Source organism: Ambystoma mexicanum, chromosome 6p (assembly GCF_040938575.1).
Source record: "Ambystoma mexicanum isolate Mex_15411 chromosome 6p, UKY_AmexF1_1, whole genome shotgun sequence".
NCBI lineage: Eukaryota > Metazoa > Chordata > Amphibia > Caudata > Ambystomatidae > Ambystoma > Ambystoma mexicanum.
Window position 1 is genome coordinate 692059805 of NC_090935.1, and position 16741 is coordinate 692076545.

The window sequence follows — 16741 nt, forward strand, 5'->3', positions numbered from 1 at the left end:
TGGAGGCACCATTGAAGGGAATATAGCGAACACGCATGTTAAACTGACATGTTTTCCTTTAACATAAATAAATTGGTTTCTTATACCATGCTCCACGTCGGGGTCTAGCCGCTAAGCGGAAATCAGACTCTAAGCGCAGGACCAGAATTCAAACACATGCTGCTCAGCATTGTCTTGCTTCCATGACAAGCACATTGCCCCTGTGCTATCTCTGTAAGCAATTTACATGCAGGAATACAAAGTAGCTGGTGTTTAAAGTGAGTTTTCTAGAATTCGGTTTCAAAATCTGACATGTCCACTCAGTAAAGTGGGAGGGGAGGTATCTATTTTCGCTTAAGGGGAAGTAGAGAGAATTAGATAGGCAGGGATGTTCTGAACTAATTTGGTTTCCTATAAAATTACTATTTCATTCTCAGTCCTCATACACTGTTCAATGCATGTCAGTAGCGCGATCAGGTTACATTCAATTGTGCATATGATGTAAGATTTAAAAGTCCACATTCAAGTAAACGTAGCATAGAAAATTGATATGACCAGTGTATTGTTCATTATTCATTGCAAGCCCATTTCACATTGGGCGTTTATAGATGCATAATCGGTTGATATTTAAATTGAGTCTTTTATTTCTATTTTCTTAATAAATAGACTTATTGTACAACCCTGTGTGCTTCTTTACCCGACAGAAGAGGAAGGTTTTACAGAATCAATATTGTTAAATGGGTGGTCGCAGGTTCATAAAAAGAACTTGATTTAATAAAAATGATGTGCGCCTAGTTTGGGGTGGGTGGAAAATTCCCCCGAGTTAGATGTCACCTGATGAAAACATCTTGCATAACTGTTGCCAGTGGCTTATACATATACAAACATTTAAAATACTACAAGTAAACCATGTTTGATATTAAAGAAAAACATATTAGTCTTGTGTGCATCATTTCAGATAAGTAACAAATAATTGGGAAGCAAACGTTTTTAACATTGTATAGTACACTATACGTGAGTTGACTCCTAAATGTCATTCCACATTCCTGTATGTCCTGTTCAATTATTTAATTTTATTTAGTACATGCATCCATTTGTGAATCCAAGTTTATTCATAGAAAACATTTATTTTCAATAAAGTACCAGTGTTTTCTTTAACTTTTATTGTAAGTTTGAAGACTAGACAAGGTCATACTGATTTTACATCAATCTACATGAGTTTAATTATATACAAAACACTTGAATATTACCCAGCTTGAAGGGTTGCACAGGTCATGTGTCAGAGATCATTTTGCATTTACTGACACATAGGAAGCCAGCAATATACATTATACTCCACATTTTGTTTGAAAGCAGATTTCCTCCAATAGTACCCTTAGTCTTCAAAGCTCACACATTTCAATGCAATCATTCCAAAAGAGAAAGTCAACCAACAAATCAGTATTGTTATAAGCCCTTAGTATATTACAGCTAAAACTAAGCCTTGTGCCTTTGTGATCCCTTCATGCTATAAAAATAACATGTATTGACCCACAAAATTGTAGGTCGAAGCCACTTTCGAATTCAGCTTTGATCGAGAAATTTAATTGTGAGAATACCCTTAATTAAAGTACATGTTATCCTGCAGGCTGAGTATAAAAGTAAAAGAATCCTGCAGACACATTTAAAACCTGCCTTCATTTCAGTGAATATTATTTTACAAGGGCAATTGTGTTAATTGATAGACATATCAGCATGTCTGTATCCCTTCAACAAATCTATCTGGCAACTGATACACAAAACAGTGCGGCAAAATTGGGACGAATGGAACGCCAGAATAACACACACAAACAGATAGAACAAACGTGAAGTCACCTGCAGCATGGGTCAAAGGGTGCAAAGTGGAGTGTGTTCCTCCTACTCATGACGTCAGACATTGATGAATTTCTGGGGCCAGTATCTTGTTTTCTTTCTTTGCATTCTCAACTCCGAAACGAATCAGCTGCTCAAAAGCTATTTCTAGAGATTGTGGCTCTGCTTCCAAAACTACATCTTCCGCAAAACGTTAATTTCTTAACAACGTGTGAATGTGCAAAGTTAGAAGCACCTACTGTTTAGCAGCAAATAAAAACCAATTTTAAACATATTAGCATTTGATTACAACTTCTTCCATACAATAAATAATCAATGGAAAAATATATTGGAGAACAACAGCACAATACAAAAGAAAATAGCCAACAAAAAACGTTCACAGCACCCCCACAAACAACTTGGGCGGAGTCTAAAGTGCAAAACACGGGTACCTCGGCTAACCAACTCTGCTCCAACCCTCTGCCTGCCCTGGAGTATCTGCTCTTTGAAATTGACATTAGTGAATTGACCTTGTTGACTTTCTTCAATACAAATGCAGGATCCATTCGAATACAGTGCACATCTTCACAGGATGCCGTTAACACAGTTGCACAGACAAGACATTAACAGTCTAGTGGTATTATTTATGCAGTACATAATACAACAAAATAATAAAGTGTTGCATGGGACTTCAAATGTATCATACTGCACACGCATTACCTTAATTGGTCCCTTGATTAAACATGATGGAATTCCATCTTGATCTCTAAGGAAAGCATTTTATTGTTTATTTATTTGTTCACATTTGTAGAACGCGCAGCAGCCCGGAGGCATCGTGGTAGATCATAAATGGCATGCCTGCTTATGGGGGGCATGTCATTTCAAACTTGATGTGACCCTAGCTCCTATGCCAATAAATAGTTTATTGTTATTAATTTGCTCCATATCCAATATGGCCCCTCCATCTGCCATGCTTGAATTCTCATTTATAGTAACGTTGTCTGGATACGTGCTCAGCGCATAGCATACGGGTATAACACAAGGCCATTTGGGTCCTTTCATAGTGCATTACTCAATATTTGCTTTATAATATTAACCAACACTGGGGTGTTTTTTTTAAGTTTTTTTTTTAATGGTTGCTGACATTTCTTCTTGCCTTAACTGGTGAACGTTTATTTTTTATTTTTGTACTTTATCATTTGTTTGCAAAATCGATGCACCTACATGCGTTTATGCATTTTTCTTTCACTTAAAACTGTCCCTTCTGCATTTGGCGTTTTTGCATTTTTCTTTCACTTCTGCATTTGGCGCATCCCTCTCTTGACGCTGCTGCTGATTTGTGTGATTTTTTTTTAATTTCTAAAACCTGTGTGTGAGTTGTATGATTTGAATGTGATATATTTCGCCTGCACGTTCTCAAGTTACCTTTACGGTTATTAATACGAAGAAAGCGTGCAATAAACCAGACAACCTGTGTTGCTGTGTGCCTGGCATTTTACACGTTTTAAAATGCACAGTTGCAACTTAAATGAATAATTAATATTTTTTTATCGAAAATTTGTTTTTTCTCATTGATTAATTTAGCCCCTATTGAAAGTGGTGAGTAGACATACAAAAACAGGTGGTCTGGGCATGCGCAAAAGAATGTAATGAGAGACACGGCCATGAATCCCGGGTCTTCGGGTGCTTGAAGACAATGCTGACAGGTAGTGTGTAAAAGAGGTGCAGCACACACATGGTGCCTGTCCTCAGTGAGAGCTATTGGTATTGTTAGGCACAAGGGAAACAATTAAGATAATGCAGTCATCCCAGAGAAAACTTATTGCTAACACTGCAGTATCACTTTTACAGGTACGATTCCAGTGTGAATGTCCGTTTGCGCCAGGCAAGCAAGCACCCTTCCTGCCGCTGCGAAGCAAGCTCTGCCATGCCAAGTTTCCCTTCCTTGCAAAAACGACGCTGCCCTCCGTCTCCAGTACCACACATTTCAACCAGTGCGAACAGCTGAGTAGAACACGAGAAAGTGAATCCACAGTCAAGGGACAATACTGTAACAGGTTTAAAGGGACACGATCTGATGGGGCCATGGAAAGGTTAGGCGCGGACCACCTGCTATGAAACAGTTACCAGCCTACCAGAAAGTGAGCACTGGCTCAAGAAAGACCATTTTATTTCCTAAAGGGTTTGCACAGTTTATTCTATGGAAAGTTTAGCAATATCAAGGAATGCGTTGTTAAGAGTCGGTCCAGGTCAGTCCTCTTCGGTGCAGCCCAAGAGCTCTGCTCGCAAAGTGATCCTGCCGTACCAGGACCAAGGGAGAATGCGGATGTAGCGTGCGTAAAGCGGCGGCTCGATGACGTTCTTTCTGTGGGTGTCGTTGTCAAAGTTGCCCTGAAATACCTTGGAGGGGAAAAAAAGAAAGGATTATTGAATGCCGTATTTGTAAATGCTAAAATCACCCTGCGTGTCCGCAAATAGTGCGCAAATGATAACAATATAACATCCAGGTGGACATTTTCTATTCCCCCCCCCCCCGAAGAATCAAGACCCACATGGACTCTAAACTGAGCAGAATTGTATATATTTCATAATTAATCGTGGTCTTTGAAATACCATGTTTGAAAGCAGAACACATTTAGATTTTCTCATTTCTTGATTTGTGTACAGGAAAACGGAGGTAGACAACGCAAGATCACAAGAAAGATAGAAAGAAAGGGGGTGGCGCAGACACTAGGGAGAGTAGTGAATACATTTAGAATGGAAGGAGAAGGCAAAAGGGAGAGAACAAGTGTTTAGAGACATGATGCACACAATAGTGTGACACGGAAGAAGGAGATTAAGGCTAGCAATAGGATGAGGCAAGGGAGAAAGAGATTTGTATTTGTATTCTATTGCTTAAAGCACAGACATTGATAGCGAGCAGTAGACTGCTGTTCACGGTCTGATAGCCAGCATTTAGGCTGCCATCTTTGAACAGTAGCACAGTACTGTGAGCTACGGTCTGTGTGTCGGCCTGTGCATCCATTTTGATAAGTCTTTTGATCAAATGTTTTTGAAATAACACGTTTTGAGAGATTTGTGAAACTGGGGAATTTTGAGCGCATTCTGAGCCGATAATGGAATCGTGTTCCAAACGGTGGGTGCATGACAAGGGAAGGATTGTTTGCAGGTCCTCTCTTTGCAGGTGAGTTTTGATTTGAGCTGCATTGGGCGATTCGATGCATGAGGAGTGTCTACCACCAGATATATGTAGCTTAGCTTTCAGATATTCTGTTGTGCTACTCGTGACTGCTTTGCAGATGAGGCATTTAGTCTTGAACAGCTCCTTGGCCTGTAGATGAAGCCAATGCCAAGCCACAACTGTCAGACATGTCAATTCATGGTTCACCCAAGAACTACTCGACACAATAGCTGTCAAATGTGCAGCCTTCACTAAATGGCAATCCACCCGTTCACACAATACGCCACACAAGCAGCCTATACAACTACTGCCAAACAATGCAGAATGACCATCTCAGTAGCCAAAGCCTGCTCATACAACTTCAGGATCAACAATGCTAAATCACATTCTAAAGAACTATTTGCCATTTTTAAAGAACTTGTCATTACTCCAACCTCTACACAACAAATAGTGAAAGACAAGGTTTGGTGTAACAACATTCAACATGCCATGCTACACAAATTAAGTACTCTCCCGGAAAAAAAAAATAAGGACCATCTAAACGCTGTGCCTAAGATCACCAAGCCTGAAACCATGCCTACAGGCACAGAGTCAATGACAAAAGACACTCTGCTGGAAAATAACATCACCCCTTTACCTTCAAAGATGTAACTGAATCAGAAGTCCTACACATCATGAGACACATTAAGCCCTCCCTTTGTCAGGGTGACATTTGTCCAGCCAGCCTGATTAAAGACTGTGCAGAGACCCTAGCTCCATTTCTCACCGCTTACATCAACGCCTCATTTGTTTATGGCAACGTCCCACCTTCCCTTAAGGAATCATGGGTCAGACCATTGCTAAAAAAAACAACCTTAGATCCAGACTTCCCCAACAACTACAGGCCAATCATCACTGCGCCCTTCTTGTTAAAAATCTTAGATAAAGCGGCATATCTGCAAATTCAGTCCGACTTGGATTCACACAATATCTTGGGGAAAAGGCAACCCGGCTTCTCTCCACGTCATGGTACAGAGTCGGCCTTACTAGACCTAAAGAATCAGCTATTGGAAACAATGGATAGAGGCAAGCCTGCCCTTCTCCTTCTCCTGGATCTGTTGGCCGCTTTCGACCTGGTCGACCACAAGATCCTATGTAGACATCTCATGGAGACTGCTAATTTCTCCTGGGAAGCTACAGCTTGGATGACCTCCTTCTTGGAAGGCTGAGCCATGAGCGTCTTTTCTGATCAGGCCTCTGCCACTCCTTCACCCATTGACTGAGGGTTCCCCCAAGGCTCATGCACCACCCTACCCTCTACAATCTATTCACACTACCTCTATTTAATAACTTAGATGAAAATGGTATTGCTTTTACCAACTACGCTGATGATACGCACATGCTCCTCCATCTCTCTGGCTCCTACGAGCAAGACCTCGACACTCCCAGGGAGATGGTGGCAAATGGTGAAAAAAGAGAAATCCTACTGGTAGGCCCCCAGAAAATTCTGAATAAACTTGACAGCCAATACCACACTTCTAACATTGAGAACACTGTAATCACGTCTCTACTGCAGTAAAAACCTTGTGTGTATAACTTGACTCCACACTATCAATTAAACAAGTCAGTGCCATCTCATCCTCATCAGCTCTCACAATCAAAATCATCAATGCAGTTAAACCCTTCCTCTCACCCAATAACTGCCTCCACATAGCCAAAGCCACCATAAGTGCAAGGCTGGACTACTGTAAAGTCCTGTTCCTAGGCACCTCATCCAAAAACCTAAACAAACTGCAAACAACACAAAACAATGGGCTCAGAGCGGCTCTCAACATTCCTAGGAGGGAGCATATTTCTCAGGCCAGACACGACGGCCACTGGCTTCCAGTCAAGGAGCGCATTCTGTTTAAGACCCTCACCATCACCCACAGATGTCTTTCTCAGAACGCCCCCTCTTACCTGTCAGAACAAATTCACCAGGTATCTGGAAACAGACCTAGATGTGAAAAATACTCACACCAACTATCAGTACCAACCTTCAAAAGAACCAAAGCTGGCGGCATCAGTTTCTCTGTGTTTGCACCTAGAAATTGGAACGCACTACCGCTCAACGTTAGAAAAGAAACTTCTTTCACCTTGTTCAGAAAAGCACTGAAAACTAAGCTGTTCAACTAGAACATACATAATGTAGTTCCCCTGCAACCATGGAACATACTCACTTGTATTACTTCTCTGTACCTTGTAATTTATGTGCAATCTGTATTCAAGTGAATCTTCTGTAACAGCGCCACAATGCCCTAGGGCCACTGTGTGCTTTATAAATTCAAATAAATAAATAAATACAAGATAAATGTGGTTTGTGTAGGATGGGGCGATTCACTCAACGTTCTGTGTCCCCGTAATAAGCATGCTGCAGCATGGTGGATTGCTTGTAGGGGAGTAAAGTGAGAGGCGGGGAGCCCCCTCAGAAGGGCATTTTCCTTATCAATGTCCATGACCACGAGGACCTGCACTACGGTCCAGAAGACCTGAAGCGGGATGAAGTGTTTGATTATGGGAATGTTGGAAACTTGGAGCCAGTCCGTTTGGGCCTTCTTAGCTATGTGCTTCTGGAATGACGGGCTGCTGTTATTGTTGAACTCTAAGGATTTTGCTGACTCTGAGAGTCTTTCTAGGCACATGTCATTGAGCCATTGTTGGACAAGCTGTTGTTTAGTGGCCGGACCAGGGAGGATGTATTTGGTCTTGGATGGGTTAAGTTTGAATGTCAACTTGTTCCCATTTCCATTTTTCCCATTTCCCTATGTGGATATTTATATTTTGATTAATTTAAATAACTTTCTGTCAAACCAGATGAGTTTAAGGGGAGGGACATTAAGTCATTATAATTTTAGTCTCTCATGTTTCCCTTCATCTCTCTCCCCTCTCACGCCTCTAGATTGACACACGAAAGTGATTTAAATTATTCAAGCTATAAGTCTCCACATAAGGAAATGGAAACAATTTGACAGTGGCACAAGGGAATTGGATAACATTTGGGACACTGTGGACATGATGTGTTGTTAAGACACAAGCAGAATTCAAATCAAGATAGTGTAAACATGTACTCAAGTGAAATATGATGAATGATCATGACCACTAGTGTCATTCTACTCTAGAATTAAAGCAAATATTTGGGTAACATGCACAACTGAAACTTGGCCATGATTTCACTCAGGTGTTATATGTAGGTTAAAAGAAGTTGATTATGACAAATATGAACATCTATTGTTTGATGAAACTATATGATCATAAGGGTCTGTTTTGCCGCGAGAAAGCCACAATTGGTGAAACATATGCATGTGCCCCATTATGTTAATGTTTACATATTGTAAAATTATGTATTGGGAAGATTATATTTTTTCACAAATTGCACATGCAAACTCTTTTCAATAAATAGAAATAAAAAATATTTTCAAACTTTGATTTAACTTGGTGCTTTCAAAGGAAATGTATGGTTGTTTTAAAACATGAGCTTCGGGTAAGCACAGGGCATCGAGGACTAGATTAGTGCAAAGAAGGGTGTAGGTCTGTGGATGTGTTCAATGGAGTAGATCTTGCATGTTTATGTAATGAAGGGCCTGGATGGTACCAAGCGTGTGCATATAGTGGGCTAAACATTTGAAATGTTAACTGAGAATAATGAAATCAGCCCTGAGAAAAATAATAGCACCTATAAGAATCAGATTTTGCAGTGCTAACTGGGCAACAATCATCATATTGTATTGTATTTGTATAGGGTACCAACCACAAACAAAGCCATTTTGTGGTTCCCCCAAAGCAGAGGAAAGGTGGATTAAGAAACCTCATCATCAACAGGATCCAAACACATTAGCTCGGTAAAATGCAAAGCAAGAGAAAGAGGGAAATGTTATGGCCAATAAGAGTAACCTTTCGTTGCTGTGCTGAAAGACATACACTGGAGCCAAGACCATCTTTTTATGCTGTATGCTTGATGCGTATTACATGGAATAATGTTGCCAAACCTTACAGTGCCAAGTTGGCCTAATGGATTGAGGACTTGCAGTCATACCTGTCATAGGTGAATTAGGCCTTACAGCTTTAACTAGACATCATGGATGCAAGAACAACAGTGTTAACTGAACGCTAGGGAAACCAGTTTGCAGTTCGAACTGATCATGATGTAAACAAGACTTTTTGTGCTAGAATGTTATTCTGGAGTGCTAAATGCCATCAATGAAGCAGATAATGCATTGCTAATTGGGTCGGAAAACATCTCTCTATTGAGTTTTACATGTGTGTAATGGAAACATGCCTTAATGTTCTTACTGGCCATGATGTAATCAAGTGTTTCAGTGCTTCATTGGTACCTAAGTGTGTGTCATAGCAATGCAAGCAAGGCATAGTGGAATCAGACTAACTTGCTAACTTAGAGAATAACTAGAGTAATAGAATCTGTTCTGACCGGGTACTTAATCTTACGTAGAAAAAAAATCATTTTGAATATGCTGTGCTGACTAAGCATAACACAATGCTGCCCTGCTACACTAACAGTGCAAACATCGAATGTAGGAAGATTTGTGGTAAGTGTGCATACTATAAAATTAAAACATTTTGTGCAAAATGGGTGCAACAGTAAATCCAGTCTCCAAACCTCTCCCTATCGATACTCCACAAGGATCAGTCCTTGGTCCTTTTCTCTTCACCATCTATGCCTCTGCTCAATGAAGATCTATCAAGAGTTGCCTATTCTAAATGCAGCTCCTGTGCTGAAGTGACGTGGCTGTCAATGCAGCTGTCTTAGGGCATCTGTGACTCCTGAACATGTTCTGTACCACTGGAGAGCAGGCACTGTGGACAATGATACTAATGTAGCAGTGCACTGGTGTACACTACACTTTTGGCATGGAGCTTATGCAAGTTATGAAAGGGGGATCTGGTTGGCAGATCACCCTTTCTAGGATAGACATGCCCACATCATGTTATTAATTAATACAAATAAAAAAGCCAGGGCTTCTACAACATTGCCAGATGGCAATTCCTCATGTTTAGCTAATTGTGATTGCTGATTAATAATATAACACCTCGATTGGCTACTATAAACATATGTGCAAATGCATGTTTTAATAAGAGATTACTTGTATGAAGTTGACAGATAGTAGTGGGTGAGCTTACTTCTAAAATGCATGACCAGATCTGAAATATCCTATTTAGTCCAAAATAGTGGTCATTGGAACGTTCTATGTATGAAGTTCATATAGTGTTATTCCTCTGTCTGTAATCATTCCCTATGTGCTCTGTTGTTCAGGGACATGTAGTATTTGTCGTCCTTCACACATCTGCCGTTTATTTATATCAGGTATAAATGACGTTATATTTAAGGTACAAAGAGAGAGAGCATGAGCCCTCTCTCGAATATTTGGTTTGCCACTTATGATCCTAGCTAGGTTTGTAGAGGATGAAACAGTAAATGGTTTCCCTTAAGTTTACCCTGTATCTGAAGTATGCATGTGGAATAAACTTCTTTACATAAGGAGCGCCTGGCTAACGTCTGGATCTCCCAAGCTCCTCTACACAAACATCATACAGAAATGATTAGGATGAATCTTAGATAGATCGACCAAATGTCCAGTTTTGCTACAGAATCCGCAGGTTATTAAAGAACGATGTATTCATTAATAAAAATCATTATGATATATGAGACTTAAAAGACAACCAAAGAACACTTCCTTAATCTACTTCACATACAATTGACATCACATATACAATTACACATGAAAAACTATGAAACAGTGGTCTACACAGGAATCAACATCAAACCAGTAGTTAAAAAACATTTTATTGTGTGAAGAACATCACATTATAGGGAACCCCAGGTTGATATACCCATTTCACTGTCCTTTCACTGGAGATTTCAATTTATTCTGAGTCCACATCAGTGGCCTATTGAACAATGTATATGCCTAACATTGTGAAGAAGAAATGTCGACACACAGTGTTTCGACCCCCAAAGCTTCACTTGTGATCTTTCTCCCACTGTTGTGGCCTTCATCAGGACTGAAGCAATTAAGGTGTCCTATCAATGGATTCCTGAGAGTGCAGTTGTTTCAAAAAACAGAATGGAAATGTATGTGACTAAATCACCAAAATGGTCTATCTGCTTATTTAAAGACTTCCTTAGCCATTGCCAATGAGAACGGCAATGAGATATCATCTGCAGAGGAGCTCACCAGTGATCTTTGTAGGTTTCTTGTAAAAACCAAGAGAGTAGTTAAAACCCATGCATTACAAAGGTGGTGCAATGGGGACTACAGCCATGCCTACGGTTCCTTGATAAGGCACGTCAAGCGTTAAGACACTGGTCTACTTCAGATTACTCAGAACAAATGTACATCTTCAGTGAGAGGACAACTGTAATGGGAATAGCAATGTTATGGTTCTACGTGTGTAATTGTATGTGCAAGTGCCCTTTGGTTGTCTTATATGTTTCACATATCACAATTATGTGCAATATTTGTATTTTTGTATTGATTTTAAGTGATTTTGATTCATGAATACATATTGTTTTAATAACTTGCTGATTCAGCAACAGAACAGGATATGTGGTTGGTCTTTCTAAGAGTCACCCTGTTAATTTCTGTATTGTGTTCATGGAATAAACTTACCTGCTCCAACACGTCAGCCTCTGAGCCTCCTCTGCAACAAGGTATCTGTGATATAACAAATAGCAATCTACTAAAATGTATGTATTACACACAATCAGGGTTATGTTTGAACCCCATGATAATTGGATGGAGTAGGCCACCTCTGTGGGTATAATTGAGTAAAAACTACATGCAGTACAATGTTCCTCATTTCTACTATCTGTTTGAAGAGTAAAACATAGGTGAAATCTTAAGTTTTACACAACATGAATGAAAATGTATAAAATCCACCTTTGCAATAGTCTTTGCTGAAAGCGTTCACAATGGATTCGTATGGAATCCACTTACTTTTACAAGCTGCAAATTTCAGTCAGACTTCAATCTAATCCCTTGCACTTACATCAGCATGAAAGTTCATGGTGGAATTAATGCACCAGCATCTGTTTGGCTTAGCAGAACTCGGAGGTGAACACGTTAGTGCACGTCCAACAGCCCAACTTTGCCATACAAATGTATTAAAGTAAAATGAGGATTAGAAAAACTAGTGGTAAACAAATGTACCCCCGCCCCTTTTTCCAGTTTACTTTCGCTGGAGCATGACATTTAATCACTAATTTGTTTCCAAAAGATCCATGCATGCCATCATGCCACTTTCCAACTGAATTAAACAAAAGAAGAGTGAATAACTACCACTCTCTCAGATTTCCAGATCTAGTGTCCCCTCTACTTTTAGTGCAACAATATTGTACAATTGCACAATGCCTTTCTTGTCTTTTTCTATACATAGAAGTTTATTTATTTCATGTCATTGTACACAATTCAAGGCATTCATAGTGTCAATCATCGATAACACATTCAGCTCACAAAAAAGTAGTATGGTAGTCCATTCCTCGTTTTCTTTTGCCTTCGGGGAATTTTAGTAATTTATCTATTCATCATTTTTAATTCTCCTTTAAGTCACGCCTTCCCTCAACCACAATAACAGGGCACTCTGGTATTCTTATGGCAGGGGTCTGCAACCTGTGTCTCTCCAGATGTTTTGCCCTATGACTCACATGATCGCTCACCTTTGCCTATGTGAATGTAGCATTAGCACCCTGTTCCAAGGGTTGGAAAGGGGGGTAACAGCCTGGCAGCCCGAATTATAATCCCAAAAGGAATGATGTCCTGTAACGAGGGCACCAGGACTTAACCCCTTGTCCCAGCCCTTTGAATGGGGTGCTAATGCTACTAGTACCTCGTGTTACTAAAGCAGTAACACAGGGTGCTAAAAAAAGTATTTTCATTCAAAGAATGGGACAAGCATGGCATTCCATTCATTGAATGAAAATACTGTGCCAAGATGGCCACCATGCTTTTGGAAGGTGGGTCTCCATGCAGAGCCCCTCTTCCATTTCCATGGCGGCTGCAAACCGAGAAGGAGGGAAGCATAAGTGGAGGGAGGTGCAGCCATCAAAATCAGGTAAGTGGGGCTGGAGAAGGGGGCTGAGATAAGAAAGAAAAGAAAAAACAAGTGAAATGGTGGGCAGAAGATGGCAGCCTACAGTGGGGTAGACAGCCTGTGGGTTCCATGGAAAGCAGGCTGAGATCAGAGATTTCAGCCCGCAATCTGAGGAACCTGATTGGCTGTGTCCCTCCACCCCGGGTGCTAATAGGACAGAATGCAATGGTAGTCTGAAGCATCTGGAGAGCCAAATCTCTCAAATTTGTTTGCATTGCGAGTTTGCTAGTAATTGTAAAACATGGAGAATTTTACATGAATCAATACACAACACGTTGGTGTTTTACGAACAAGTGTTAATTAAAATACCACAGGATTTTACTGTTAACTCCCTACTTATATTGCGGTCCAACTTTCAGAACGATCACTGGAATAGTAGACGTTGCCCTTATGATTCCTCACAATTTCCTGTGATAATTGCTCTTTCATCCGACAGTAGGGAATAGTACTTGAGCAGATATCAAACGATATTACCTTATCCTTTTTCTGTTTTTCATCCTGATATATAGTCCAATGTTCTCCGTTGTTGCTGAAAGCTAACTTGAAAGAACCAACAAACTGAACGTGTCCAAAATCTTTAGCTCCTTGAGTGATTATGCCAGTCACTTTTGTAGGAAGAAGCAGGTCCAACTACAACAGAAAAACACATAGATACAAATCAAACATGGATGGATACATCTGCATAATATTAATACTACTACTACTACTACTACTACTAATAATAATACTAACAATCATAGTAATAATAATACGAATAATAATAACATGATAAAAATAGCCATAATAATGTAAATGTGTTCTTTCCTGAGGTTATAAAAATGTGTTTTGATTTAAAATGAAATTCCATTTACAATAAACATTTCTAAGAAATACATAATGATTATTCGACAAACGCACAAATTTCCAAGTTCACAATGTGGCAGATATCCCACAATGTCCCAAATAGGTCATAGTTATAGAGACACAAAATATATGCTAGAAAGACTTATGTCTGCAGTAAGAAAAAAGACCTGTAATGGTAATATTGGACGTTAAAAAGAAGTAAGAGTAACAGATGCAAAATTAGGACACATGTACATAAGGGAAAGGTTAATAAAGGGTGAACAGGACACACTTCAAATAGCAACATTTCAGGAGATAGGTGGGCAGACACACAGCTAGACATTCAGCAGAACCCTAACCTCAGATCAACAGAGAAACCTGTCTGTAGGGAGATGACAGACTCAGTCACCTGGATTTGCTTTTTGACTATCTGCCTGCCTGCTTTTATTTCCAGGTATAAACATGCATCTTAATGGTAAAGTGATGCAATTAAAATGAAGTAGATATTTCCATATGAACTCGCTCACATGATGGAATAAGAAAGCTAAAAAGCTTTTTTTTTATTGTTTCCGATTTATACAAATAAAATCTTTACAATAGATTTACATATCAGTAGCTAACATATACAAATACATAGATCCAACTAATAACACCTATAAACCACAATACAAGTTAAAACATTGTTAATAAAGAACAGCATCATTCGGTATACCTGACATATTTTATAATACTAAGCAGTGAGACCTTTTTGTAAATGGGGACCTACATTTGGCCACATGATGGATGATCGCATAATAGATTATTTCTACAATTCCTTAATAGGTCAATATATTTACTTTAACAGCTCCTGCAGCCTCAGACAGTTTCACCCCAATGAGCCTCAGCAAATCAATCAATTTCAGGGTAAATTGTTGGCTATAAACCTCCATACATCTCTTCCATAATGATTTCCTAACAATCTGGGTTTTACACAAAGAATTCAAATAAAACAATTCAAGCACGTTGTTCCTCAAAGAAATCAAAATAAACCACTAGGTGCTTCAGGGTTTCCCACTCATCCTTTATATCACAAAATTGACAAAAGCCGGATCCCATTATTCCTCGACATCTGTATCAATATTTGGTTCTTGCAAAGGTTGGTAGTTGGTTTAGCCGGAAGCGGAGGTATATTTTCCTTGCTGTTGGCTGTCAGGTGTATTGACCCACGTTTGAGTCATTAAGCTGCAACATTTGGTGCTGTGGGCTTAGAAAATCCAAGATGGCCAAAAAGCCCACATGTGCGGCAGAATCCAGGAGAACCACGCAGTTTGTGCGCACACCAAAATGGTCGCCTAACTTTCCACCCACCAGTGCGAGCGTGATGGGCCAGGGGTGCCATGAGTGGAATGTGTGCCAAAGGAAAAACAGCAGTGCCCGTTAGCTTAAAAAGCCATTTGAAATCACCTTGGTTTCTCTGAATGCAAGCTCAAAATGCCTATTTCAAACATTGCAGGATATTCAAAAATCTCACTGAACACCAGCAGATATTTGCCAGAATGAATTTCTTTGTGCATACAAAATCTGGAAAGAAAAAGAGCCCAAAACAATGTTTATAACAAAACTGGCTGAGCTGTGGAGGTCAGCAGCTTAAGTTAAACTGAACTGAAAACCACTAAAATCGAAATGTTTAAATTAAATGAGGGACCTACATCTGAGTGTTACATAGTTTGTAACTGTTGAAATGTCATAGTTTTGAACTTAGAATTAGCATTCTAGCTGCATGTGTAAAAATTGTCAGTTTGATTTGAATGTAGAAAACTGGGAACAAAAAGTGACATTTAGCTGAAACCTGGCTTAATGAAACTGGATTCTGCCTGACAACTACCCCCGACAGGAGTTGAAACTGGATCAACAGCTGTGTTCCCAGGCCTGGCTGCATTCTGCTGCCCCCACAAAAAGGAGGTGACACCTCTCTGATTGAATTACCTGGGGACTGCAGGAAACTGAACAATGGACTCAGGCAAATGTTATATTGGGGGGGCCATAAAGTGGCTTCCTCTTGGGAGAAGTGGGAGGAGAAGTGCCTGTGAGAGCCAGCTGAGCTTGGGGGAAGTGGATAAACCAGTTATTCCACCATGTGATGTGGGAAGCCACACCCCTTTTTGACCAGGGCATAATTTTAAAAAGATAGATAACTCATAGTGCGGACTTGTCAGAATTATATAAGTAATATCATTATTTCTGTGATTTTTCTGTGCACGTTTTAAGAGGTGTTAGGACCCTGTGGTGGATTCTGGGGTGTTGCTAGCGGAAAATAGGGTCTTACTCCAAATGTCTGCATGTTAAAAATCTGACACTTCATCAATTAATGTCCATACTCCTTGCGCACATGTGTGTAATTTTTGGTAAATGTCCGATATTGGTAAACCAGTCAAAAAGCTCAAAATGTTGTCATTTTTTAATGCAAGCCCCCGGGAAGATCAGAGGAGGACAAGCATGGACCATAAGGAATATATAATGTGTACATGTAATTTCAACAAATTGTGTATCTGGGAAATATGTATTTGAATCAAATATAGATTTGTGGGCAAATTGACCAGGGGAGGATCCTCTGACCCATAAACAGACTCCATCATGATGACAATCCATTTCCTTCCCCCAATCATGGGAGAGGGGAGAATTGGGCCAATGACAAGTAGAGAGGGGCAGGCTCAGTTATGCCACGTACACACCCACTTCCAAAACACATAAAAGGAGACTGCTGGGACAGGTAGGGGGAGTAAATTCCATTTTCTGCGGGACGCTCTGCCGGGAGACTCCAGACTT

The 16741-nt window shown here is 40.0% G+C and overlaps 1 protein-coding gene across 2 annotated transcripts in view; it reads right to left on the reverse strand.

Annotated features, from left to right (window-relative positions):
* Positions 1 to 1125: 1125 nt before the first annotated feature.
* Positions 1126 to 16741, reverse strand: part of EDIL3 (EGF like repeats and discoidin domains 3) — a 1821558-nt gene continuing 1805942 nt past the window's right edge. For both annotated transcript variants that reach the window (XM_069627581.1, XM_069627580.1), the window contains 2 exons: positions 13589 to 13744; positions 1126 to 4209 (listed from right to left, as the gene is read on the reverse strand). In XM_069627581.1, coding sequence (XP_069483682.1) covers positions 4060 to 4209; positions 13589 to 13744 — 306 coding nt within the window. In that variant the 3' untranslated portion in view covers positions 1126 to 4059. The remainder of the gene's footprint in view (positions 4210 to 13588; positions 13745 to 16741) is intronic.